This window comes from Cornus florida, unplaced genomic scaffold (assembly GCF_030987335.1).
Source record: "Cornus florida cultivar Cherokee Brave unplaced genomic scaffold, ASM3098733v1 CherokeeBrave_3.0.0_Hap2_Chr08, whole genome shotgun sequence".
NCBI lineage: Eukaryota > Viridiplantae > Streptophyta > Magnoliopsida > Cornales > Cornaceae > Cornus > Cornus florida.
Window position 1 is genome coordinate 971590 of NW_026775578.1, and position 27787 is coordinate 999376.

Consider the following 27787-nt stretch of genomic DNA (forward strand, 5'->3'; position numbering starts at 1 on the left):
GTATGCTTAAAGGTATTATTTATACATATTCAAACAATATTTAGTTATTTTTCTCTCAGTTTATCTGTAATTTGTACTATTCCAATCATCTTTCAAATAGAAAAAAAAATTTATTTATTATTTTCAATAACAATATGGTCGGCCTGTTTGGTATTGGTCTTTAAATTTGGGCCGATATCAAGTTAGGACAGCTAATTTTTGTTTGAAATAGTTCATAACATATTAGATTTTTTAATTCAAATTTGGTGATATGGTGTGTTTTGGTATTGTAACAAGAAAAAAATAAATTTTAGAAATTTTTAAAACAAATTTTCGTTACCAAACATGATTTCAATTTCTACCCAAAATACTCCTACGACAAAACAATACCTAAAACATATTGCATGCCAAACGGGCTGTACACTATTTTCTGTTTAATTTTTCATCTTCTATACCAAATATAGCATAAAAGATTTTTCACCGTGATAATAAAAATTCTATAATAGTTACTAGGAATTAAGATTTTTGTTGCGATACAAAAGGCCTTTTTTTGAACCATGATACATTTATTCGTAGACCATTTTTGAATCCATTAAAATATAAAAATCTTTGGTATTATACATTTGTGCAAAAACAAAGTACAGCTTTTATCTTGCTTATTAATAAAAAAAAAAATAGACCTTTTATTTATAAGAATATATTAGTAATAGAAAATTAACACTTCCCCCATCCCGTCCCATTTAAAGTGTTATTATTTGAAATCTAACCGCTTAAGACGCTGAAATACCCAATTTACTAATATGGTTAATTGTAACTGTTTATTTTATTTTTTATAAATTTAATAGAATGATATTTAGGTGCTCACTAGTGAAAATTTATATTATTTTCACTAGTGATATGGATCAATAATAAATTATCATTTATGTAATTTGGTTGTGATTTAGTAAGTGTGTATTTACCCATCATAATAAATTATTATTTCTATAATGATATGTCTATTTATTATTGACCTACATTATTAATGACATTATTAATGAGAACGGTGTATATTCTCGCTAGGGAGAATCTAAGGGACATATTAATAATTTTAAAAAAATAATATTTCGCATATCTCGATCCATTATTTTGGGACAGCTAAAGTGGACACTGAAGTAATTTTCTCATTCCGCGTGGAAGATGTTTCAGAAATACCCTGGAACGATGCACACTGCCCAGTGCTCGGTGGGAGTTCCACAAATTCCCGCCAAAGTCCACCGACCTAAACAATTCGCGGGAATTTCCCGCCTTCTTGCAGACTATATTCAAGGACAATTTACCCTTTTCAATCTTCATTCTTCAGGCAATTAGGTCTCTTTCTCTTTCTACATTTCTATGGCTTCTTCACGACGCCCCAGCAATGGTCGATCACCGCTGGTAAATCCACAGCGACAAATCACATCGTTCTTCTCCAAGACATCATCATCTTCCCCTTCCCCTTCCCCTTCCCCTTCCCCTTCCCCTCTTATTTCCAAACAAAACCCTAAACAGAAACCCAGCCCAAGCCTTAGCCCTAGCCCTAGCCCGACCACCCCTTCTCCTATTCAGACCAAACAAAAGAAGCCCCTTTTGGTCATTGGTCCATCTCCAACTTCTCCTTCAACTCCTGCTTCGGATACCGCGGCAACGCCCAAGACCGCCGATAAATGTTACGGCCAAGAAGTTGTGAACAGGAGAATCCGGGTTTACTGGCCGTTGGATCAATCTTGGTACGAAGGTTGTGTTAAATCGTTCAATAAATTTTCCGGTAAGCATTTGGTTCAGTACGACGATGCTGATGAGGAACTCTTGGATCTTGCCAAGGAAAAGTTGGAGTGGGATGAGAAGGAAAAAAGCACAAAGACGTTTCGCCGACTGCGTCGTCGAGTTTCAGTCATAGAAGATGAAGAGGTGGAAAGTGGCGGAGACAATTCCTCTGATGAGGATTGGGGAAAGAATGCAGAAAAAGAAGCGGACGAGGATGTCTCTGAAGATATGGATTTGGATAATGAAGAGGATGGGGTGGGAAGTGCAAAACGAACGGGTGGCAAGAATTCAGATTCAAGAAAACGCAAGACGAATGGAGGAGGGGTGTTAGATTCTTGTAAGAAGAGCAAGAATGGAGGAGATGTTGAGAAGAGAACATTTCGGGTTTCTTTAGATGGCAATGCAGGCAAATTGATGGAACCTACAAATAACAATGACAGTAAGTGATGTCTAAGAAGTTTTATCTTTATCTTTTTTATGGATTATATATAAATTCAAAGTGACACTTTGTTTCCTTAATTGCAAATGTGGGATATCCCAGCTCTATGACTTATAATCATTAGATCTTCTTATATTAGAATAAACTTTAATAGGCTTCCTCGTCAAAATCTAGAATAAACTTTAATAGGCTTCCTCGTCAAAATCTTGATTGCATGTTGTTAAGTTCCTTTTATCTTAGTAACAAGAGCTGCGGCGGTATTACTTTCTGATTACAAAGATAATGAGCAAAACCAGTGGATTGGAACGAAGCCCTTACAAGAAACAATTGAATTCAATCCTTTGTATAAGGGTTGCAAATCTTAATTCGAATGGTTGCATTGCATATTGCTGTCTATACTTCACTAAGTTCCATAATATATATATTTTTACTTTCCTTTCCTTTTGCAACTCTTATTTTGAGTGAGCAGTACGCTATTAACTTCATGTTAATTCTTTTTCCACGGAAACCCGTATTGAACGCAAAGCATGCCTTACTGCAGGCTGGAAGGCTTCTCATGCTGTTGATAATGTTCTAACGGGGGATGCTGCAGAAAGGTTTGCTCCGCGTGAAGGACAGAAGTTGTACTTCCTTGGGAAGTAAGTTTATATAGCAATTTTTTATTTTTTATTTTCCCTTCAATATATCACTTTCCAATATATTTTGTTGTATAGTATAGCAGCTGTGAGAGAATGAGCAAACCATTGTTTGCTTTTCTATATAAAAATTACTGTATCTTAAATTATTGTTTTTCCTCTGATTGAGAAGAGGGAATAATCAGGAATCTTAATCCCCTTTTATCTTCTTAATTTATAGTCATTCACTTTCTTTTTCTTTTTAAGTTCTTTTTCTTTTAATGTGGATGTTCTATTCCCTACCATTCATTGCTTTTTTGCTCAAACAGAGACCGTAGGGATGCCAATAGAAGACAACCGGGAGATATAAATTATGATCCAAAAACACTTTACTTGCCTCCTGATTTCTTGAAGAGTTTAACTGGTGGCCAGGTAATTGTTTTTATATGATAACTGGGTCCACAGCTCTTTGATGTTTATCTTGTGATGCAATTCACTAATTGTGTTCTCTTATTAATTATGTAGAGACAATGGTGGGAGTTTAAGTCAAAGCATATGGACAAGGTTCTATTTTTCAAGGTAATACCTGCAGTACACAGGATGAAAAGTTCCATGTTGTCAATTTGCCATCAAGTTTTTTACTGTCACTCATGCAACCAGAATATAATTATTTCGTCACTGTTGCGGCAGATGGGCAAATTTTATGAAATTTTTGAGATGGATGCACATATAGGAGCAAAAGAACTTGATCTGCAGTATATGAAGGTATCATTGATTGAGATTTTATTGGTCCTTGCATGTTGGTTGTGTTGTTTCTGTTTTTTTTACATTATCTTTTGCTGTTATAGAGGATAAATCAATCAATTATCAGGGAATTATGAACTGAAAGCAGTTATTTGCTATACTCTGTCCATAGTTTGGGCATTTATTACTTTCTTGATTTTTATTACCAGAATTTATATTTGACATCTACCTCATTCTAGGGTGACCAACCTCACTGTGGATTTCCGGAGAAGAAATTTTCAATGAATGTGGAGAAGTTGGCTCGAAAGGTTGGCCCCATATATCTATATCTATGTCAAGTTCTAATGCTCTTATTTGATTTGTTGCACTTATTTTCTTTGATTAGCCCATTTTTTTTTTGGAGATAATTATAATTTGAGCTGCCTTGACAGAGCAGGGTTATAGGGTTCTTGTTGTGGAGCAAACAGAGACTCCTGAACAGTTGGAGATCCGTCGCAAAGAGAAGGGTTCTAAAGATAAGGTCATTTTTGCTTCTTAAGACCCCAAGATAGATGAATACCAATTATCTTTCTTACATTTCTGTAGAACCGTCTTTCAGATTGACATTTTGTCCTTGGTCTATAGGTTGTGAAACGTGAAATATGTGCAGTGGTTACGAAAGGAACCTTAACTGAAGGAGAGATGCTATCAACGAACCCTGATGCTTCTTACATCATGGCAGTGAATGAAAGCTGTCAAATTTCAGCAAATCAACAGAAGCGTATATTTGGTGTCTGTGTGGTTGATGTTGCTACAAGCAAGATTATTCTTGGACAGGTGCAAATCGATAATTTTCAACTTCATACATATCATATAGGATATAACGGACTAATATGCCACACTAGATTCTTTAGTCCCTTATTGTGGGGTATTGTTTACTAGTGTGATCATACACATCTATCTTTGTGAGATGCTGGTCCGAACACCTCACATCACTCGATAAATCTGTAATCCTAACTATTTGGGAATATTTGATGGCCTCAAGAGTATCATGCGCCCAAGGGCCAATATGGCACATGACGGGTGTTGATGGGTTTTGGTTGGTCATTCTTGTTTTGTTCGAACACAAGTACTGAATTTGAAATTGTCAATCCAAACATGAAAGAATCAATGGACGAGTCAATATCCTAAATTTGGACATGACCTGTTTATTAAATGGAATAAATTGAACATTCAACTCACGCATTAGACAAGGATATCCATTAAAAAAACAATAAAAGAAAAAAAGAAACGAAGAATAAAAACTTATGCATTCATAATGAACATATCAAATTCTGCATGTGTGCTTATCTGCAGTTTTATGCTTTTTGTAGATGTGACCTTACTGATTTTTTGTGAATACTATTTAATATAATGTCGAGATCATATTGTCATTGGGTATACATTTATCTTTGAAGTCTATTACTTTCTGTATATTCTATTTGACTATGCTGGCTTTTCTGTCACCAGTTTGAGGATGATCCAGAGTGCAGTGCCTTGTGTTGTCTATTATCTGAACTAAGGCCAGTGGAAATTATAAAACCTTCAAAATTGCTCAGCCCTGAAACTGAGAGAATACTGCTGCGACATACAAGAAGTCCTTTAGTCAATGAGTTACTCCCACATTTGGAATTCTGGGATGCAGAAAGAACTCTGCGCGAAGTGAAAGATATCTACAGGCGTGTTAATGGTCAACCAGTTTTTTCGTCTTCAAAGGTAGCAAATTCACAAGCTATTGATTCCTCTGTTGAGGATTTGTGCTGCCTACCAGATGTTTTATCTGAGCTCGTGAGTGCAGGCGAGAAGGGCAACTATGCTCTTTCAGCTCTTGGAGGCACTCTTTTCTACCTAAAGCAGGCTTTTCTGGATGAAACTTTGCTTAGATTTGCAAACTTTGAGTTACTTCCCTGCTCTGGTTTCAGTGATATCGCTCATAAACCATACATGGTTCTTGATGCTGCTGCACTGGAGAACCTTGAGATATTCGAGAACAGCAGAAATGGAGACTCTTCAGGGTAACTTTGGCATATTCTCGTGTCCATTTAAAGGTCATGTTGTTAACCTTGTTCTGAGGATATTTGTTTGTGTATGAAGGACACTGTATGCGCAACTGAACCATTGCATTACAGCATTTGGGAAAAGGTTACTCAAATCATGGCTTGCAAGACCCTTGTATCATTTGGGGTCAATTAAGGAACGCCAAGATGCTGTAGCAGGTCTTAAGGTACTCTCAATTTTAAATTTAATTTATTTAATTTAAATTTTTATTTTTTATTTTTTATTTTTATTTTTGTTACTTTTGTTGAGTCAGTTTCATTATTACTATATACCGAAGACTTCTGCTTAGCATTCTCTGGATTGCTTTGGAGAATGAACTCTCATAAAATTTATATTGCGTCATGGTATTTTTTTTTTTTTTTTGGAAAAGGTGAGTTCTCTGGTAAGTTGAAATAATTGGGGAAGTGCGAAAAATACATATTAGAAAGTCTGGAGTAACAAAGAAAAAAAAAGTAAACATACTCGACAATAATCATTTCATTAAATTGGTTGGCGATGCTGGTTCTAGGGAGTAGAATCTTTAAATTACATCACATTGTGGATGTTATGAAAAAATGTTTTGAATCTTCTCTTTTCCCCCTTTGCCTCATTGGAACTTGACGTTAATTTCCCCTTGAACCACAACCTTTTATATAACCTATTAGTGAATTCTAGAATGTGAACGAAAGCTAATTCCTCAGTTTTGTTATGGTAAAATATCGCTCCATGGTTGCCTTGAAGGATGCCACCAATGGTCATTTATAAGGTCATCAGTTCTGATGTGAAAATTAAAGACATCAGTAATTTCTGATTTTTTTTGCCATGGCCATAGAAGCTTGAGAACTCTTATAGTTTTAATTTTATGATTTCTAGTTTCTCGTCTGTCATTAATTATCATGTCCCTTTTCACCAATTTTGCATATAAAGTCAATGGGCTTCAAGATACTAGAATAATGTATGCAGATTCATGTTGCTAATTTTAGCATGCTCTATGTCTGGACCTTGTAGTCTCTTTCCTTTTACATTTCTTCCGCATTTGGTAATTTCCATTAAGTGCTTTTCTGGTTTGTTCACAAGTTTAACAATATTTTCTACGCCGAATATTTTGATATTTTTAGGTCTAATTTTTAAGTTAGAACTTCCAGTGCTTTTTTATTTATTAACTTTTTAAATATTTTTTTGAACCTTGCCTACGCAATTAATTAAATTGCTAGTTGCTGTATACTCCAAAGTTTTTATTGGCCCACTATGTACCACACTGGACTAACACTGAACATGTGGCATTTCTTAGTAGTGTTTACTGCTACATGTCTTTTGATACGTGTTTGCTTTATAGGGAGTTAATCTACCTTTTGCACTTGAATCTCGAAAAGAGTTATCCAGGCTACCCGACATGGAGCGGTTGCTTGCGCGCATCTTTGCTAGCAGGTGGAGATAGAATGTTCCTATATTTGTTATCTTCTCGAAAGGATCTTTCTTGAATTTCTCTTAGTATGATTGACACACACTGATTTGGATCACATGCAGTGAAGCTAATGGAAGGAATGCAAGTAAAGTAGTCATGTATGAGGATTCAGCAAAGAAACAGCTTCAAGAGTTTATTTCTGCTCTACGTGGTTGTGAATTGATGGCCCATCTTTGCTCTTCACTTGGTGTCATTATGGATAATTGTGAATCTAGCCTACTACATCATTTACTGACACCTGGTAAACCACTGCACTGATATTTTTAGCATTATTACACGCGTTCTGCTTGTCATCTTATATATCAATGATATGCAGGTAAAGGTCTTCCTGATATTGATTCAGTTTTAAAGCATTTCAAGGATGCCTTTGATTGGGTGGAAGCATATAATTCAGGCCGTATAATACCTTGTGAAGGAGTTGACATGGAGTATGACTCTGCCTGTAAAATGGTTAAGGAGATTGAGTTTGGTTTGACAAAACATTTAAAGGAACAGCGCAAATTACTTGGAGATGCATCAGTAAGATCTTATCTGAAAGCCTAGTTAATCTTCTAGGAATCTACTTTCATGTTTATTTCTAAAAACAGTAACAACTTTTTTTTTTTTTTTTTTCCTCTGATGGTCTGTTAGATCAATTATGTCACAATTGGAAAAGATGCATACCTTTTGGAAGTGCCAGAAAATTTGTGCAGGAGCATTCCTCGGGATTATGAGTTACAATCATCCAAAAAGGTAACAAAAGGATACCCACACTGAATAGTAGAGATGTAATGTTTTTCCCTTTTAATAGTATTAATGTGTATATATTTGACATTGTAACTTAGCTCATGTTACCACAAGAGCATGGTTTAAAGGTCAGCTAAAAAATGTTATCTATCTTAACTCAAGCCTATTTCTTTGTGGCTGGTGCCAGTGCTTAACAACAGGTTGCCTCCACATAGGAAAAGTCTTGACAGTAAAAGCTTTTGGGAATTGGTTGTCCAACATGGTATTGGATGGTCATGAGTTCAATTGTACTTGTTAATATTTGATTCTAGCGCTGCAAATAGCCCAGTAAAGCCGAGCTTTAGGTTCTTTGCCTTTGCTAGCCAAAATTAAAAGGATGTTTGGGCTTGCTTGTGATTTGATGAGCTTCACCTTGTCAATGGCTCAGCATTTCACCCAAGCTTAGGCTTGACTTGAACTGGCTTGCATGTGAAATATTTATACAGATACATACATACTCAATCAACAACCTTATAAGTTATATCTATATGGAAAAAGCTATAATGAGGCCACTCTCTTGACAGGAGCCATGAACTCTCTTTGTTGGCCACAGGATTGAGAAGACACTCAAGATTTGTGAATGTAAAAACAAAGTCTGAGAATCTTATCTCAATCCTATGGTTCACAAAGAGAGCTCAAGGCTGTTGTCAAAAGGGGGACATATTGATAGCACTTCTCTATCTATATACATGTTGATGGTCTGTATGTATATCTATATATATATTTACCTATTCAATCAACAACTTCAATTAAATGTTACGTTATCCGCTATTGTATAATTGGTTTCGTGAGTTTGTTCGCCAGATCGAAGCATGTATGAACCTCAATTGGTTATGGCTGCTGGTACTTTTAGTCTGTTGGGGTTTCATCTTCCAATATTGATCGAGATGAAAGAGAACAAATGAGTGCAGGTAAGATGAATAAAAGAGAGATGAGGGGTGAAAGTAGATGAGATAGAAGCAGGTGAGATAAAGATGATGAGAGACGGAGTGATAGGTTCTGGTGTTTTGAGAGAGATTAGGTCTTTTCTCATTTAGATGAGTTCCGGGGGTTTGAATGAACTGAGTCAAGCCCAAGCTGTTCATGAATAGCCCGATTTTTTTGCACTCCATTGTCTCCAGCGTCCTATTTCTTTGCCGATTTTCACGTGGTATTTTTCCTTGTCCAAGAGGGGTTTTCATGTGAGGGAAGGTGTAATAGTTTGATTTACAATTGGGACCATTCTTTAACAATGTTATCTTTTGAGGCAACCGGTGCTCCGACATAGTTAAATTTTCCATAAGCTTATGTAGCATGCTTCTTGCTTAGTAATTTAATTAGGTTTCAACATTTCCAAGTTATTCATATGGCTTTTGTTCTGCTGAGCTCTGTTCTCTGTCTAGTAGTGACAAAGAAATTAATACCAAAATTTCGATATCATGTGTATCTTGATTTCATCTGTCATGTCATTTTCCTTCTATTTGGGCCTGCTTACGTTTGCTCAGTTCAGTGGGTTGAACTATATCATACTAAATTTTCATGGATGACTAGATAAAGGCCTGTTACCTAACAAAAGAAAAAGGAGTTGTTAAGTTGTGCTAGAAGATATTCCCCCATAAATTACAGTAACTGTTTTGATATTTTTATATATATTTTTAAACCTCATATTCCACTCTTTTCCTTGTGTGAATAGCTACCATATAAGAGTGGGTAATTGTCGAAAGAGTCATGTAATTTTTTGTCAAACTTGGTTTGTCAATGTCTATGAGTTGAATCATGTAATGTTCTTTGTTCATCAATATAGAAAGGTAGCAAGGACATTGAGACAGGCAATACTAGTTCCCAGAGATTTTACTATGATGTCTAGATATCTGCTTAACATAAATCTTTTATCACCAGCAAGAGTTTCCAGACCAAGTTTACTTAAATCTCATCATTGAACAAGGAGCAAATTAGCTGGTTGGTCAGATGTAGTTTGAAAGATTATATTTTCCGGCCAAAGTATAATTGAACTTTCTTTGGGACATAAAATCTGCTGTGTGATAAAACTTGCATGCATTGATTTACAGGTGCAAATAACTACTACTGTTAAGATTTCTCCCCATGACCAATTGTTCATTTGAGATTCACTTAAAAAATTGTGGTTTTCCATCATTACATGTTAATTCTTTTCCCCCACCTGTGACACCCAGGGCTTCTTCCGGTATTGGTCTCCGACCATAAAAAAGTTGATAGGAGACCTCTCTCAGGCTGAATCTGAAAAGGAGTCCAAGTTGAAAAGCATTTTGCAGAGGTTGATTGTACGTTTCTGCGAGCATCATATTAAGTGGAGGCAATTGGTTTCTACTACTGCAGGTATCCATATCTTTTCCTTTGCATGAATGGAAGATTGTTTAATCATCTTTCTGTTTCGAACCTGTAATTTGTTGTCAAGTGTCAAAGCCCATGCTTCACTTTGGACCTGTTTGTGGGGGGGAAAAAGAAAATATTCATGTCATGGTAGACCATGCTTTGAATACCATAACATGTTAATAGCAAGTTGTGGTTTAAAACAACAAATATATCTCAAGTGGGGCAACTTCCATACATCTTACATGGCTTAATTGGCTGTTATATTTTGCAGAACTGGATGTTTTGATAAGTTTAGCAATTGCAAGTGACTATTATGAAGGACCAGCATGTCGTCCAATAATCAGCTGCTTATCATATCCAGATGAAGTACCATGCCTCAGTGCTAAAACTCTAGGAAATCCCATTCTTAGAAGTGATTCTCTAGGCAAGAATACTTTTGTCCCCAATGATGTTACCATTGGTAGTTCCAGTCATGCCAGCTTCATCCTTCTCACTGGTCCTAATATGGGTGGGAAGTCAACTCTTATTCGTCAAGTTTGCTTGGCTGTCATTTTGGCCCAGGTAAGGCTGTTGATGCGACTTTTTAGGTTTTTCCCCCCTTTTTATGTACTCTTCACCTTTGGGTTCTTTCCCAGGTAGGAGCAGATGTCCCTGCAGAAAGCTTTAAGATGTCACCTGTTGATAGAATCTTTGTTCGGATGGGTGCAAAAGATCATATTATGGCAGGCCAAAGTACATTTTTAACAGAGCTTTTAGAAACTGCATCTATGTTGGTGAGTTCCCATTGTAACTAAATGCAAGTAGTTTTAGTAACAAAATTTTCATCCTGGCTGCCTGAGGACGCTATTTTGATTAATAACATAGACCAACCTTGTATAAATACTTGCATGTTGATGGGTTTTTTTGAGCAGCCTTTCCGATCCCAACTTCTGGAAAGCAAACTAATCGAGCTTTTTGGTTATTTAATTTTGTATTCTTTTCTCATTAACAAATTGCTTTATTTTGTTAGGTACATGTTTTTTCCTTATTAAAATTTAAAATGACTCATGCTAAAACATTTGACCTATCCTGAAATTGATCGAGTATATATTCATGTTGTCAACATTTTTGTTTTTTTGTATGGTTATATCAGTCGTCAGCAACCCGTAATTCACTTGTGGCATTGGATGAACTTGGACGTGGTACATCAACTTCAGATGGACAAGCTATCGCGTGGGTGCCAGTTATAATGGAGGACATCTGAACATGTTTTTGCATTATTAATAAAATAAATTTCCAGTCGATCTCAGTTTCTCTTTTGGCTTGCTTTCTTTGGCAGGGAATCAGTTCTTGAACATTTTGTTCACAAGGTGCAATGTCGAGGACTGTTTTCTACTCATTATCATCGATTAGCTGTGGACTACCAGAGAGATCCAAAGGTATAGTACTTTTTCTTGTTTTGGCAGTTTACTTTCCAAACTGAGATATACTTTACTTTTATACTAGAATGGACTATTTAAATGAGGGTCATTGCTTGGTGCAATGGTCAAGCTTGGATTGCAAGCGTGACAACGAGAGTTCAAGTCTGGGAGAATCTATTTTGTATAAAATAATGTTAAAGGTTAGATCTGTATCAAGTAATCTGCTCCTAAGAATAATGTTAAGGTTGGATGGAAGGGAAGTAATTAGATGCTATTATTATTTCACTAATATAACCTTAAATGAGGGTATTTCTCTCTCCTCTTTCTCCCACTTTTGAATGGAAGCAAAATGGTGGGCCAGGAGGGATGACTCATCCCTCCATCCTTCCCTTCCTTCCAGCTCTCCCTCCTACTAAATAATGGAGCCTTGTTCCATCCCTCCTCTCTATCCTCCTTCCCTCAGCCTTCTGCCCTACCAAACGAAGCATTATGAAGAGTCAAAGACTCTTCAAATGAGGTTATAATTGGCCTTTTTATAAAATTTGATTTTTAATTATAAAATCAATTGTTTTAGACACTCATGAATAGGATAATTAAATTGTGACAGATGATCAGCAATATGATATTTGTCAATATGCTAATAAGATGTACTGTTGATAATTCATATTTATTTTTTCCCTCTAATTAGATGTGTCACAGTTAATGGTTACCCTTCTCTTATTAACTTGGAGTACATATAAAAATCTTCAGCAATATTATCTTTGTCAAAATTAATCAGATGTAATGTTAATGAATTTATATTGGTTATTTTCTCGAATTTGAAGTGTTGCAGTAAATGTTTACCCTTCTCTTAGTAGCTCAGGTGTATCCGTTTTCAGAATATTTTGTCTGATCAATTTCTCTTCCTTCTGGTGTTCAGGTCTCCCTATGCCATATGGCATGTCAAGTTGGAAAAGGAATTGGAGGTCTGGAGGAGGTTACCTTTCTCTACAGGTTAACTCCTGGTGCATGCCCTAAAAGCTATGGCGTCAATGTTGCACGGTTAGCTGGTAAGGTTTATTATGTTTTTCTTGCAATTCATTACAAACTTGAGACCAGAATATTAGTAGTGAAGCTGCAAACATTAGATCGTATTCTTTGCCTGAGAACTATATATACCTTTTATAATTGTTACTTGAATATTTTCAACTAAGGAACCACTTAAAAAATAAGGAGAATGCATGGGAAGAGTTATTGGTCTTTGTCGACTACTTTTTCGACCCTAATCCAGCCAATAATAGCATCTGATCTGCATACTAGAATTCTGATATATTTTGTTTTTTGATATGTGATGAATATGCCAAATATAATTTTCCGCTGTTGAGCATAGGTTAGAATGAAAGTTCTTACACCCAATCATTGCAGGACTTCCTGACACTCTACTTCAGAAAGCTGCTTCAAAATCTCGGGAGTTTGAGGTAACGAATGGTAAACATGGGAAGGGGTCTGACAAGAAGTCCAAGCAGACATGGGAAGAGCAAATAGCAGTTATAAAAAAATTGGTTGAAGTTACTAAAAAAATGAGTTGTCATGATTCCGCTGAGAACATAGGTGTTAACTCGCTGAATGAACTGCAGCACATGGCAAGGATGTTTCTAGAACGATACTAAAAAATTGGAATTTTTTATGCAAAGTAGTCGGGGATTTGTTTTGGGGCTGGCAGTAACATTATAGGTTAAAAAAATCTTTTGCTCGGGCAACATCAAAGTTGTTTTTGTTTCAACTGCCAAGCTTTTGCTAAATGAGCTCTAAGTATTGCTTCCATATTTGGAGTATATTTTCTAGCTGATAGTAGCCGATGGAGATGGAGAACCCGGAATGTAAAATAATATAGGTGTGCCTAGCAGATCGCCACTAGAATCTCAATTTTTGTATGTTGAGTGGGCTACTGCAATGTACAAATATTTTGTTTTGTATGCGTTTAGATATGTTGTGGTTGCAAAGAGGTATATTTGTTTCTGTATCTATCGGAAATTTTGTGATTGTTCCAACCAACTCAAAGTGTTTGGGTGTTTCCAACAGTGTACAAGCTTTTGTCCAACGTTGCATTGTAAGTAAACTCTTGGGTTTTAATATTCTAATAAACATAATAATGTTCATTATGTCTGAGTTGGTTTTGGTCTTGGTTGAAGGAATATTTGAATTTAATTTGTTCCCGGCATGGAGAAGAATGTTTCAACTCATATAAGCCCTAGTACAAACTTGATGCGTTAATTGTAAACAAGTACAACACCCACACACACACACTATTATTTGTTTTAATTTGCCCATTTTATTTATTTATTTATTGTATGTTTTTCTTTTCTAACTAAAAGAGAGTATCATTTCTTTCTACAAAATAAATAATGTAGTTTGACAATATGTAGTTTGTTCTCAAACGGACTAAAACCATACATTTTGGATTAGGGTTGGGAGATGAGGATGTGTGCTTTTATCTTGAATAAAAAGGCCTCCAAAAATTGACACACCTTTCCTTCAAGCTGGGCCATTCACGTCACGTAATAGTAGCTGACTGATTTGGACTCCAAATAGACGTCTCCCATTTTATTCGCCTCTCCGGTATCTCTAGTGTTGGGGACCACCCAACGGTCAAGAACACAAAATTCAACCCAACAGCTGCTTGAAACGGGTACTTGAATTAAATCCTAGAAGCGCACCCACATAAGAATAATGGGACGTAGTAAATTTTGTTGCTTGTCCTCTCCCGCGGGCCATGGCTAATGTTGCTGTATGAATTGTCATGATTGAGTTGTCCACCGTACGTTGTTGGGTTTGAAAATTTGAGCAAAAAGGTTTTGTTTGGTAAATTGGAGGTGATGATGGATTGGTTTATTTAGTTTGTATGTGGGTGATGAGTTTGCAAATTTGATGTTCAAAGTTAGATCGAAACCGAAGATAGCTCCATTAGCATTCATGTATTCATCGCCCTCTTTTCCAGCAACACACCAATCTACTGCTACGTGCCTAGGGTTGGTTATTTTGATGTTATTTGGATGATGATGAGTAACTTTGTGCATCATACCCTCAATCCACAGAGTTGGATCCTCTCACAGTGCTGCATACTTTACTTTTTAACTACGACACTGCATTGATATTCCATATTTTGATTAGGTTATTTTTGTAATTTGCAAAATATTGATTTTAAATATCATGAGGTTATTTTTGTCATTTAACACCCACTTAACCCATTTGTCACATAATTGAAATAACTATTTTAAAGTGTAGGAGTTCTTTTTTTATTTATTTATTTTTATTTTTAATTCAGGTTGAGTTTTATGCACAAATATATAAGTAGAAAGGGATTTTATAATTTTAACCCTTAAGATATTATAGTTGACGCCCCGTGCAAACAATGTGTATCATTTGTCAAAAGAAAATTCAACAAAGAATTAGGGTGCGATTTTTGTCACTGTTCAGCTTTTAAGTCATGACTCGTGACAATTGAGTGTATTATGAAATGGCTTGTACTTATTAGTTGGATTGAGACATCCATTAGATATTGTGTTTCAATAATTGTATTAGATATTTTTGAGATTGAAGATACATATGAAAAAGAATGTGAAATATCTGATGAAATTGGATTTGCTAATATTTTATATTTCAGTGTCATTTAGTGTGTATTTTGAAATTAACGTACGTCACAAATGCAACACTATTCATGTAATAATAATATAACACTCTTGCATTACATTATAAGTATATAACAATCATACAACTTATTACATAATATCCTATCTTGGTAATATCATTCAAAATTTTTAATAGTTGTTCTATTGTCAATTTAAAATTCTTACATTATTAATTTAAAATTATTATGTAACTATTCTATTATCAATTTAAATGTACTAAAACACACTGAACGTATGACTGGATTGGAAAAAATCATTTGGATCGGAGAGTATCATTATTACAAAAAAAATCTTCTCACTCTTGTCATACTGAAAATGACAGTTGTATTATAATTATATATATATATATTTTGAGAAAATAAAGTGTGGACTAGCGAAAAACCATTAGCAGCTCCTGTTTTCCATTAAATGGGTTTAGGAGATCCTATTTAGATAATACAATTGGTGTCTTATACCATTAAATTTAAAGTATGGGACACGTTGATACATTAGTTTAAGAAGGAAAAAAAAAAAAAAAAAAAACAAAGCATTTAAAATAACAAGAAGAAAAGTTTAAAAAATGACCACGTTGTGGTGGGTACTAAAATTCTGTGTGTCAAAAGTGAGTGTGGGCTGGAGAGACTATTTTAATTCCTAGGGAAAAAAGAGCAAATGGAGGAGGAAAATCTCTTATGATATTTTTGGCAACTAAAATTTAAAATTTTCTATTATTAATTGATGTAATAATAATAATAATTATTATTATTGATTGGCACCGGAAACTCACCTAGGTAATTAGGAAAAAAAGAAAAAGAAAAAAGAAACTCACCCAGACAGGACCCTTTGGGACCCACTTTAGACTACAAATCTAGGGATGTTGTCGACAGTCCCACACCTCAGCATCAATTTCAGTCAGGAAATATAATAAGAATAGACGGGCTCGAACCTGAAACATATGACATCCCAATTAATTTATTGTTACTCGGTCAAACACAACACATAATTAAGTATTATTTATATTTTTAGCTTGCTAAAAAAACTCGCATGCTGATGTGAAAAACAAACATTAATGTTATAAAAAAGAAGAATATTGTTAGCTTAGGTGGAGGCGGAGTGTAGCAGCCAAGCCAACCAAGCAGTTCGTATTAGTTGGGCTGAAAAGTCAAAAACCATGCCTTCAACTACTAGTATAAAAAGCGGTATATATCAACAACTCTCACACATCTAAGGCTCATAATTTTCTCGAGAAAATATAACTCCATAATCTGGTGCTTAGCTAATTTGGAGGTGAGGAGGTATTTGTAGTTGTAATGGAAATGGAAAGAGAGATGGAGAAGAGAATAGTGGTGGCAGTGGACGAAAGTGAGGAGAGTATGTATGCTCTGTCTTGGTGTCTCAACAACCTCCTTTCACCAAATACCAAAAGTACCCTTGTCCTCCTCTATGTTAAACCCCCTCTTCCTCCATACTCTTCCTTGGATGCAACAGGTACTCCACTCCCCTCTACTTACTTAATTGTTTGTTGATTCAAAAGCAGTAGATGTAGTACAAACTTAATTTCATTTAAATTATATGCAGACTACTTGTTTGCTGGTGATGTTATTGCAACCATGGAAAATTACGGCAAGGGCTTGGCCAATTCGGTGATGAGCAGAGCTGAAGCAGTCTGCAGGGACTCCAACACCACTTCCGTATGTACTCTATCTATTCTAATTTGAATTTTATTTTACATTACACACACATATATACATATCTCTCTCTCTCAATATATCTCTAAATTGATGGCGAATTTGGACACACACACACATGCATATATATAGATCAAAGTGGAGAAGAAAGTCGGGACCGGAGATGCAAAGGATGTGATATGCGTGGCCGTTAAAAAACTCCAGGCAGATATCTTGGTTATGGGAAGCCATGACTATGGTTTTTTCAAGAGGTACCCCACTACTCAAATCAATCATTTTTTTTTTATTTTTATGGTTCATGATGATCAAACACACAATTATTGCACTCAAGTAGAAAGAAAGACAAAATTCTTATTTACTAATATGTTTTTTAATACTTGGATTGGATGTTTGCAGGGCTCTTTTAGGAAGTGTAAGTGATTACTGCTCCAAGCACGTCGAGTGTCCACTGCTGGTTGTCAAGCGTCCTAAGTTTCTTGTTTGAACTTTCAATCCATTCTGTATTTGTACAGTCATATTTTGGGGAATCTGTATTATACGATTTCTCTATTAATTTCCATGATTCCTGTAAAGCAGGAGTGTTAAACTAAACATCAATTTTCAACTCTTGAGCGTTCTGCGATGCCAACTGTGAATCCATTTTGTTACAAACAAATAATCACACACTATTCTGTTTGAATTAACAAGGATTGAATAAAGAAAATAACATCGTTATGAGGGAAAATAAATAAATAAATGGCATAAAAAGAAAAATGTTAGGTATAGCTCCTACCTACACTTGTTTGGATTACCAAAGAAAAAACAGTTTTTTTTTTTTTTTTGGTGGAAATGCATATCAATCAATATCACTGTCACTGTCACCTCTCTTCTCATGAATACAACTCATTTTTTAATATACTACTAGTTCCGTCCCATTTTAGGCGTCGGTTTCGGGATTTGTGACTCAAGCCAATATCTAAAATGGAATAGAAGTAGTATATTATATGGGTTGTATCAATTAATTGGGCCTAAATGTTAAATTACAGGGATTTGGGCCATTACAGTTAATAAATTCTATATAGGACCCAGTCCATCCCTCAAAGGGCTTGGGCTCACACATGGAACTCAGAAAAAGAAAAGACTGGTGCCATTTAGGCGGGTGGCCACCTACTCTAAAGATATTGACTGGGCATTTGCTCATTCCTACTGTGCTCATGGATCAGGACCTACTTATATTTTTTAACTCAAAAATAATAGGAGATTTGGACTATATATTATTGTACAAATACTACCCCCAAAGCACAGGTAATTAATGGTTGGACCTTCCAATATATAAATTTGTTTGTATTAAGAAATTAGTTAATATAGTTGAACGGTTCTCCCAGTTCCTTCACTTCCTTTCGTTTAGGTGCGAGTATATTGACTCAAGGGGTCTACGAGTGGAATAAGTGTAGGACCCCCATGCTCAAATAAACTTTCACCGTTGGATCAAGTCATATCACAACATCCAGGTCTGTATCACATGCCATTGGATTAGATTTACTACTACTGCCAATGAGATTTACTACTACTGCCGATGAGGAGGAGGAGGAGGAGGAGCAGGTCAAAGAGTAAGCACGTCATAAGATTAAAAAAAAAGGCAGCGACCAAATCTTCTAACATTTGCATTAGTTGTGTTACCAAGTCCACCATTATATCTATCACAAGATGGAGCGGTTAAACAAACTTCTTCTCACACACTCCCATCTTGATAAAATCCCTCCAATCTATTTACTCAGCTCACGTCCTCACCTCCCCCTACTTGCCTTCTCCAATTACTCTCTCCCTCTCTCTCTCTCATGGGCAACTACATCTTATACTGCCAATCACACACCTCTGGTAAGGTCATTCTTTCTGATGGCACCCTTCATAAGTATGACACACCACTAACAGTTGCCGAGCTCATGTTAGAGTACCCACAACAGGTTGTGGTCGAATTCCAGTCAGTTTTGAGTGATAAAAGGCCGAGTCCATTGCCCGCTGACAAGAAGCTAGAAATAGACAAGGTCTACATCATGCTCCCCATGAAACGAGGGAAGCCAGCAACATTATCATCTGAGGAATCCCATCACCTTCTTTCGAGGGCAAGCTCAGTTTTAAAATCTAGGTCTCTTTTATCATCATCAGGATTTCTTCCTTTCTTTGCCCGGATATGCCCTGCAACCACCAGAAAGGGTAACAAGTTTGTGCTCAATAGGACAAAGGATTCAGTGGAGAGGTCAGAAGAGGCATCAATACCAGAGTTTTTCCCTGAAAATTTTGAGTTAGAAAGGCCAGAATATTTAAGCAGGCAACTCTCAGGCAAAGGCTGGAAGCCCAGTTTAGATACCATCAAGGAGAAGGGTGTTAAAAGAAAGGTTCGTCATTGGTTGTTCTAAGCAAGTTGTGTTCAAAAAGGCTCTCAGAGCATGACCACAAAGATACTAATAGAGGTGAGCTGGGCACTTGGGTTTAGTTTCTTATTGTCAACCAAAAATTGAACAAATAGTGTTGCTAATAATAAGTTTATAAGAGTCTAAATATGCTGCCATGTGTGCTCAGTGCATGAAGAATTTTTTTTTTTTTTGATATGCATGTATGTTGTGTACTGTATGTAATTACATATGTGTGGATGAAATTAAAGATGTTCCTTCAAGAGTTTTGTTTTCTGTATCCATTTGAAATAATACACTTGAAAAATGGTTCATATAGTATGGTACAATCCCTGGTCACCCACAAAAATGAAAAAGGCAAACTCATAGTTCTTGGTATGTGACGATGTAGTGTTAGGTGCTACACTTTATTCCCCATTGAGGCATTGATAATTTTACATAAATATAGAGCCATGACACACAAAATTTAAGAATGAAAAGCATTCAAACGAGAGCAAAGGAAAAAAAAAAAAAAACCAAACTGATACAACTCTGCCCAACTAGTCATCCCTTGTTGCTTTAGGTTGGTTTATCCATAAAATCCATATTAGGTTTCATGAGGGGATAATCCAATCCCCCAAAAAAAAAAAACACTACTATGAAATTTTGGCAGGCAACCTCCCTTAAGTATACAATTGCATTGAACGAGTCGCTTGAATCTACATATGTACCCCTCCCCTTAACCTATTGCCATAATTTTCAAAACAAGCGTTTAATGGCTTTTTCATGAGCGTAAAGAAGCTGAGATTAGGGATGTTCCTCTTATTGGTAAACAAAACCAAATAAGGCTCTACGTGCAACTTGGGCATGCTTCTATCAGTTAACTAGGTTGAACAAAGCGAAGTAAAAGGGCATTTGCATAATTGTTAAGAGGGAACTAGAAGTGAAGAAATGGTAAAGAACACAATTTCTACCAAAATTTAGAAGAAGAAAATAATTTGTGGTCATCAGATGATGACTATTGTGTTTAGCTGAAGTCCAATGCAAAGGAATGGGTAAAATTGCATGGGGCAGAACATGTTTTACGAAGTTTATTTACAAATCAAAGGGGAAAAAAATGAAAAGTTTTAAGATTACTATAATTTTTGTCTATTCTACAGAGTTGTACTAAAAGAATAAACCTTAATAAACCTAAGGGTTTGTAATTTTGGACAATGAAGGAAGTGGGTTCTGCAACCCTGGAATTGTAGTTTGGCATAATATATACTTGATTTAGGCGGCATGTATGGAGATAGATATAAGCCAAATGACTTTTTAATTATCTATGCTCACCAACAACAACGGAACTAGTTCCTCGAGAAAAACCTTTAAATCTAAAATTGGAGACCCATACTTTCCAATTAAAGACATTGATTAATTTGATCGACATAAGTGAATAAAAACAAAGAAATTGTGAGAAGCAAGGAGTGAGTGAAATCAGTAATCTCCAACATTATAACGTGTATGCATGTAAAGCTTCAAATTTAGGGTTTTAAAATTGATTGATTAGAGTGATTTCAAGTAGACGAACAAAATTCAAAATCTTTACAGGGAAAGAGAAAAGATACCGTGGATTGTCCTGTCCTGTTGCAACTCGGGAAATGGTCTGTTCGGCTTTCAATTCTTCAAGAAACGAAACCCCTTCTAAATCATGGATGGAGGAAACTAAACCCTAGTTGCCGGTTTCTTTGTAGTTTGTGGGGGAAGTAGAACCGTAGAGTCAATTTTCCTTCTTGTGTTTTTTTTTTTTTTTAATTTTTTTATTATCCACACAACAAACGAGCCCTTGTCTAAGTCGTTTGGAAACACAAAACACGACGAGACCACTACCCTTATAGCCCAAGTGGTGATATATAAAGCAAGGTATGTTCAGGACTTAGGGCTTTAGCCTTGTAACACTTCTAGTGAGCTTCGCAAGGCCCCGGACTTATGAATGAGATTGGGCTTTCCTCAAGGCTTATATGCTGATGGGCCAAGTCTCAATGATTTAAATCAATAAACTATTTAACTACGAATAATACTCCCTCCGTCCCAATATAAGTGTCACTTACAAAGAATAGTAATTTTTAAGGGAACATGTGGGACATGCATTGTCTGTCTGAAAAATTACTAACTTACCCTTTTAAGTTTTGAATATTCAAATTTGAAATTTAAACTCAAAGGACATTTTTGGAATGATGTAAAATATATTGTTTGAAAAAAGTAAAGTTGACACTTATTTTGAGATAAAAAAAAGAAGAAAGTATGACACTTATTTTGGAATGGAGAGAATATATAGCATAAAGATAAAAGAACTCGTCTTCTTTCTTTTGTCACTTAGGAGCCTTACATGAAAGTTTCATGCACGGTTCTAAATGGAAAAAAGAAGTGAGGAATTTGCTTTTCGAGCTATGTCATTTAAAGCTCTCATTTTGCACACTTATTACTTCTTTGCAACCAATCTTGACATTAATTTTTTTTTTGTAATTTTTGAAAATTTCTCTCACAAACACGATACACACACAAATCCTCCTCACTCTCACAAGCCAAAAAGTTTTGTATGGTTCTGAAACCGTTGAACCAATGACACGATAAGAAGCAAGTAAAAAAATCAATTGTATACGTGACAACATGTAATTATGTTAGGATTGGCCCCAAAATCATGGAATAGTTTCTCCACACACACACCCCTGGCGCCTTTCTTGGACGGACGTATAAATAGATTTTTAAAAGCAAAAGGAATTTATACGGCAGGTAGAGTAATGTGTAGTTAATGGAAGAACTTTAGGGAAGGCTGACTTGAGGGTTGGGCTCCAGAAGAAAGGAATATTAAAAGTACTCTCAAAAACACTCTGCTTCTCAACCAAACCTCTCCTTATACGTACATACACTTATCCGACGTTTAAAAGACCACTTTACCTTTTTAATCCCCACACCCCTTTCATCATTACTCATATTATTTTTACTTTATGCTTTAACCCAAATGTTAAAAAGGCAGTGATATTCTAGCCTCTAAAATATTACTCTAGCGCTCTACCATCATTATTAATAAAAATATACGCAGTATATTCTTTCTTACTCTTTCATGTTCCATTGCAAATGCAATCAAAAACATTTTTTTTTCCCTTTTCCCAATCAGTAATTTTGGATTCTTCTTATAACTCTATATCTTTTCAAAATTTAAGGAGCTGTTAGAAATTTGAATGCAAAATTTAAGCCTTTTTTGTTTATCATCTTTTCCATATGTCTAGGTAGACGATTTTGAGAATCCGTAGTTGAGAGATGAGAAAGTAAGGAGTGATGAAATGAAGGAAACCTTAGGGTTTGGTGGAAGAGTAAAAAGGCAAAGAGTCATGAAAGGGAGGAAGAGTTAGGTTGGTAAGAAGAGAGAAAATGAAATAAGGAAAATAGGAGGAAAGAGACTTATTTGATTATTTTAATTTAATTAAAATATATATATTTAGATGAAGTGGGTTTGTATATTTTGGAAGGGCGGATATCAGCATCATGTTAAAAAGGCAAATTTTAGGGGTAAAATCTGTCTGCACCCTCAAGCTCAAAGTAGGACTTTATATGTGAAACAAGTTTGTTACTTGTGAAGCCAAGGTGGGATGGAGAGCTACTACTTTATTTTCAGTGCAAGTGGGGTCACAACCGGCTATTTTGACTTCCCAACTGCTTCCTATTGTCAAAATTTTTAAATCATCCGTCACCTCAATGCCATTCATTTGTCAATGCCCACAAATATTTGGGCTGACTTTTTTTAAAGTGTAGATAAAATAATTTTTTATTTTATTTTTATTTTTATTTTTGGGGACTTGCCAAAATGATACTCAGTACTTTGATATATTTTTGCAATATACAATTAGGGAAATGATAATAACTAAGACTTAGGCAAAAGATTTTTTATTTTTATTTTTACTTAATCGAGTTTATCGAATTGAACATGTAAATTATTTTTTAAAAATTTTAATATTTTTTTTCTTTGTAAATATTTTATGACAACTAAATACTACAAAATAAAAAATATATATTTTACATCCAACCAAATGAAGCTTTAAAAAAAAAAAAAAAAAAAAATTGACAATTCAAGAAATAGAGTGACAATTTTTCTTGAACTTCAAAAATTAGGGAAATAATACTGTAAAGCATCAAGGAAATTTAAAGTAAAAAATGGAAGTGAAGCCAAATCCCCCGCAACGAATGAGGGACGAAACGGAAGTGAGTATATTTGGGAAGAAAATTTGGTACAATCGTTACAACATCAGGTATTTATACACGAATGGAAAATCCATAAAAGGGCATCGAAATTCTAGAATTTTTCAACTCTATAAAGTATAATTGTATAATTCATTAGTTCAATTTTTGGGATGTTTGTGTAAATTTTTATTTACGGATTTTCACAAACACAATATATATACACTTTTATGACATAAGTTCAACTTTAACTTAACTAAAATTGTTTAATTTCTGGATATAGACACGTTAATTTTTAATTCTTTACCATGTTGGGAGAAGTAGAAATTAAATTGAAAAAAATACAACTAATTAGAAGGGATAAAAAAAGAAGAAGAAGAAGAAAGAAAGGTTGTAATATATTGGCAAAAGGTTTATCTCTCCTTTCCAAGATGAAGCAATTAAATGGATAAATATGTTTTCAACTGAATTGATAGATAGAGGTGTGAGGACAATTACCTCCGTTAAAATAAACAAATAAATGAGGAAACTAGCTTTGGATTCTTTTTATTTTATACTTGTTAATGGAATGGCATATACTAATTAATATAAAGGACAAGAACAATATCTTCCCAAAACACCCAATGAATCATCATGTACAACCAAACCAATATATATATGAGCAAGTAAACCTTGTTCATGTAAAATTAATTCATTTTAAAATTAAAGTAAAACCAGCACGTTCCACCTTTGCTGATTTAGGTTCATTGTTTGCCTTTTTGTGCGTGACAGTGTGTGTGTTTATTTTATATACTAAGTAAATGAGATGCAATATATATTATAACTCTTATGTGTTGGGCATTTCAAATTTAAGCTTAGCTAGCAGCAGTCAGTTAGCGAGGCGCACGTCGTTGGCACATGGTCACCACGTGAAATTCCATCCACCAGGCACGTGCGCCGCAGAGACGCTCTGTTACTGTTAGTGGAGTGCTTCACAGGACTTGCAACATTTCTCTAAATTAATTAATTAAGCTGCAGATTCACATCGGATGAAATGAATATATTGCAGATGATTCGTTAAAACTTAAAAAACTAAGACATACAGTATTGATGCCGTCTAAAAGAGAGCTTTTATATATATATATATATATATGAAATGAATGGTAAGAAACTTATCTACGAAGTTGTATAAAAGAGAATCTTTAGGAATTCACGACATATTATGCCCCCTTCGATGCCAACATGTCTAGATCATGGGAGCGTACGTTCCCCATTAGGCATTAACCATAAAACTAGTACTATTTGTTTATTTAACCCCTACCATTAACTAATTATATACTCTATTATACTTCTACTGATACCCATATGCATTGCATACCACATTTTTATTATTATTATACCATATACATTCTCACAAGGGATTTAAATTTCCCTTTCTTGTCAGAAGCATTGATTGGATAGTTATTTAATACACTAGTTAACGTGCACAATTTCAAAATTACAGTCGGAATTTTTTTATCCAACCATTTATTTATATATATATATATATATATATAGAGAGAGAGAGAGAGAGAGAGAGAGTACAAAACTCATACTTCACCAATTTCGCTCTTCTATATTTTGTAGAAATAAATCTCTTATAGCTATAGATATCTTATAGAAGCATTCCAATCCATTCCATAGATATACAAACTCAGATTGTGAAAATAAAAATATATATACCGAAAGACTTTGTTTTTCTATTATTCTAAATAGAGAAACAAAGAAAAAAAATGAAAAAAATCATGTATAATATGGAATTTTAGGATAATCGAATAATGGAAAGAATCATACTTGAATTGGAAGGATTTAGAATTGTCCCGTTACAAAAAGAATTAAGTTTAAATTGAAATTTTAGGCCAACCACATCAGATTTTCATTAGCTATCACTTTTGTTTTTATTGAACTTGATTTGGCATGTCCATACAATTCCATTTTCATCATCTATACATATATAAATAATTGCCATCAAATAAATGCCATAATTCCTATAAGTAATACATAAATAAATACACCATTTTAATGGAATAATTTAAAATGAGAGAATAGAAACTAATTTTAATTCCGAATATTCTTCGTCCCATAAGTTAGTTGTGTTGTTCATATATTTCAAATCATCTCGTTGGGGCGGGGCGGGGATCTCATTCTCCATCCCCATCCTCGCTGAATTTTTCAATCCTCATCCCCGCTCACATTCCCGCTTAAAATTTCATCACCACCCCCATACCCACCCCGGACCCCTTATCCCTGTCCCCGCCCCATCCTCGGCCCCCACCCTGATTAACATATATTATTTTTTTAAAAAAACATAATTTTTCTTATTTTCATATATATACTAAATCTAATTTAGTAATAAATTATTAAATATAAGGATATATTAGTAATTTAACCCTTAATCGGGTCGGGGCGGGTTTACCCCATCCCCGGCGGGTTTTCAAAACTTATCCCCATTCCTATCCCTGTTTACATAAAAGGGTCCCCATCCCTGCTATAAATAGGGCGGGGCGGGCGGGGACCCAGCGGGAATGGAGAATTTGCCATCCCTAGAACCACATCATTTATTTATTTATTTTATTATTATTTTTATTTTATCCTGACAATAAGAGAACAGTCATACGGTATTTACATAACACATCCATAAAGGATATAGTACAGATACAACAACCACATCATTCATTTACCCTCCGCTCAATTCCAATACTCCATTCATACACATGAATTCTGCACAAGTAACAACTATTTAACAAGAAAATAAAATAATAATAAGAAGATCGATAGGATCCATCATTTGTGTATAGTTGTGTATGATTTACTATAACATTAATGTAAGATGTTTAAAATATAGAAACAAATAATAATAATAATAATAATAATTGAAAGATGTTTTTTCATCCTACAAATAGAAAAGGTTTGGTTTTTATTAATTTTTAATTAAAATTGAATAATGTTCTCGAGAGAGTTTTCTCATAAAACAAGTAGGAGCTTTTCATGTTTAAGCATTGGATGCTGCACAGTTTTTTTAAGATATTTAAAAATTCAAATGAATCATTTAATACATCTTTTAATTCAATTCATTGATTAAAATAAGAGACTGCATTGTTCATTTTACAATTTACATATTTTAAGTAAAAAGTAAAAAATAAAAAATAAATAAAGCAATGCTTGTTCTCAAAGATTGAAGTGAAAGATTACAGACAAAACTTATATCTAACGCAACTTTCAAAGCATGCTTACTAAAATAAATTAAAGGTAGGTTTCAATGCATCATATATTCAGATAATTAAGTAGGGGACAGCCAACTATATATAGCTAAGCAAGGTAGTTAAAAAATAAATTAAGTAGATCAATATTATCATATTAGCCTTTATTATATATATATATATTAGAAGTCAACATTACCAGAAGTATTAATACTCCAATTGTTTACTGCAAATAATATTCCAAGGCTTGTTGTTCCAACCATCCCATGAAATGTGCCATCTATCTTGTATTTTTTAATATTTAACTATCAATAATATGGAATCGCAACGAATTTTAGTTACATCTTAAAGAATGTACGAGAAAACAGCATCAATCCTAGACCTAACAATCTTTCCTACAAATAATAATTATGTAAGGTGCTGGGGAATGCATCAAAATCCTACGTTGTAAATTACTTGTAATAGTGCAATAATTTAAATTAAAGGAAATAAATAGTTTTAAGGGTTATGTGTAAAAAATCCTTCATAATATACAAAATGTGCAATTATTCTCTTATTATTAGAAAAACTCTCCTACCTTTTTCAATTGGTGCAAATAGGGATAAATCTTAATTTTGATAATAAAATTAATAAGTTAACTTTACATTATTATTAACAAAAAAAAAAAAAAAAAAAAAAAAACACTCAAACAAAAAGACAAAATGTCAAAATTATCTTTAAATTCATATATGATTTTCCTTCTCAACCTGCCATAACATAACAGTACTATATATATATATATAAATCTTAATTACCTTTTTCAATTGGTGCAAATAAGGATAAATCTTAATTACCTTTTTCAATTGGTGCAAATAAGGATAAATCTTAATTTTGATAATAAAATTAATAAGTTAACTTTACATTATTATTAACAAAAAAAACTCAAAAAAAAAAAAGACTAATTATCAAAATTATCTTTAAATTCATATATGATTTTCCTTCTCAACCTGCCATAACATAACAATACTATATATACATATATAGATTCGTGCTTGTCCTGTATGTCTACACTGAGCTATTTGTAACCGGTTTTTAAT

The 27787-nt window shown here is 34.4% G+C and overlaps 3 protein-coding genes across 4 annotated transcripts; all 3 read left to right on the forward strand.

Annotated features, from left to right (window-relative positions):
* Positions 1 to 1123: 1123 nt before the first annotated feature.
* LOC132268777 (DNA mismatch repair protein MSH6) lies at positions 1124 to 13715 on the forward strand. 2 transcript variants are annotated; one of them, XM_059769612.1, is made up of 21 exons: positions 1125 to 2200; positions 2742 to 2838; positions 3144 to 3246; positions 3340 to 3393; positions 3505 to 3579; positions 3798 to 3866; positions 3995 to 4078; positions 4183 to 4374; positions 5047 to 5591; positions 5671 to 5800; positions 6950 to 7041; positions 7141 to 7319; positions 7395 to 7597; positions 7709 to 7810; positions 10015 to 10177; positions 10446 to 10735; positions 10810 to 10947; positions 11307 to 11386; positions 11493 to 11592; positions 12494 to 12623; positions 12979 to 13715. In XM_059769612.1, the coding sequence occupies exons 1-21, from the start codon at positions 1351 to 1353 to the stop codon at positions 13221 to 13223; spliced, it is 3921 nt and encodes a 1306-aa protein (XP_059625595.1). In that variant the 5' UTR covers positions 1125 to 1350; the 3' UTR covers positions 13224 to 13715. The 2 variants fall into 2 exon arrangements, 1 of the variants encoding a protein (XP_059625595.1); XR_009469364.1 differs by lacking the exons at positions 11307 to 11386; positions 12979 to 13715 and having other exon boundaries at positions 1124 to 2200.
* A 2714-nt stretch (positions 13716 to 16429) lies between these two features.
* On the forward strand, positions 16430 to 17513 carry LOC132268779 (universal stress protein A-like protein). The gene is made up of 4 exons (XM_059769614.1): positions 16430 to 16709; positions 16800 to 16912; positions 17042 to 17160; positions 17306 to 17513. Exons 1-4 carry the CDS (start codon positions 16532 to 16534, stop codon positions 17391 to 17393), a joined length of 498 nt encoding a protein of 165 aa, XP_059625597.1. The 5' UTR covers positions 16430 to 16531; the 3' UTR covers positions 17394 to 17513.
* Positions 17514 to 17742: 229 nt separating this feature from the next.
* On the forward strand, positions 17743 to 19819 carry LOC132268778 (uncharacterized). The gene has a single exon (XM_059769613.1). It carries the CDS (start codon positions 18727 to 18729, stop codon positions 19303 to 19305), a length of 579 nt encoding a protein of 192 aa, XP_059625596.1. The 5' UTR covers positions 17743 to 18726; the 3' UTR covers positions 19306 to 19819.
* The last annotated feature ends 7968 nt before the right edge of the window (positions 19820 to 27787 follow it).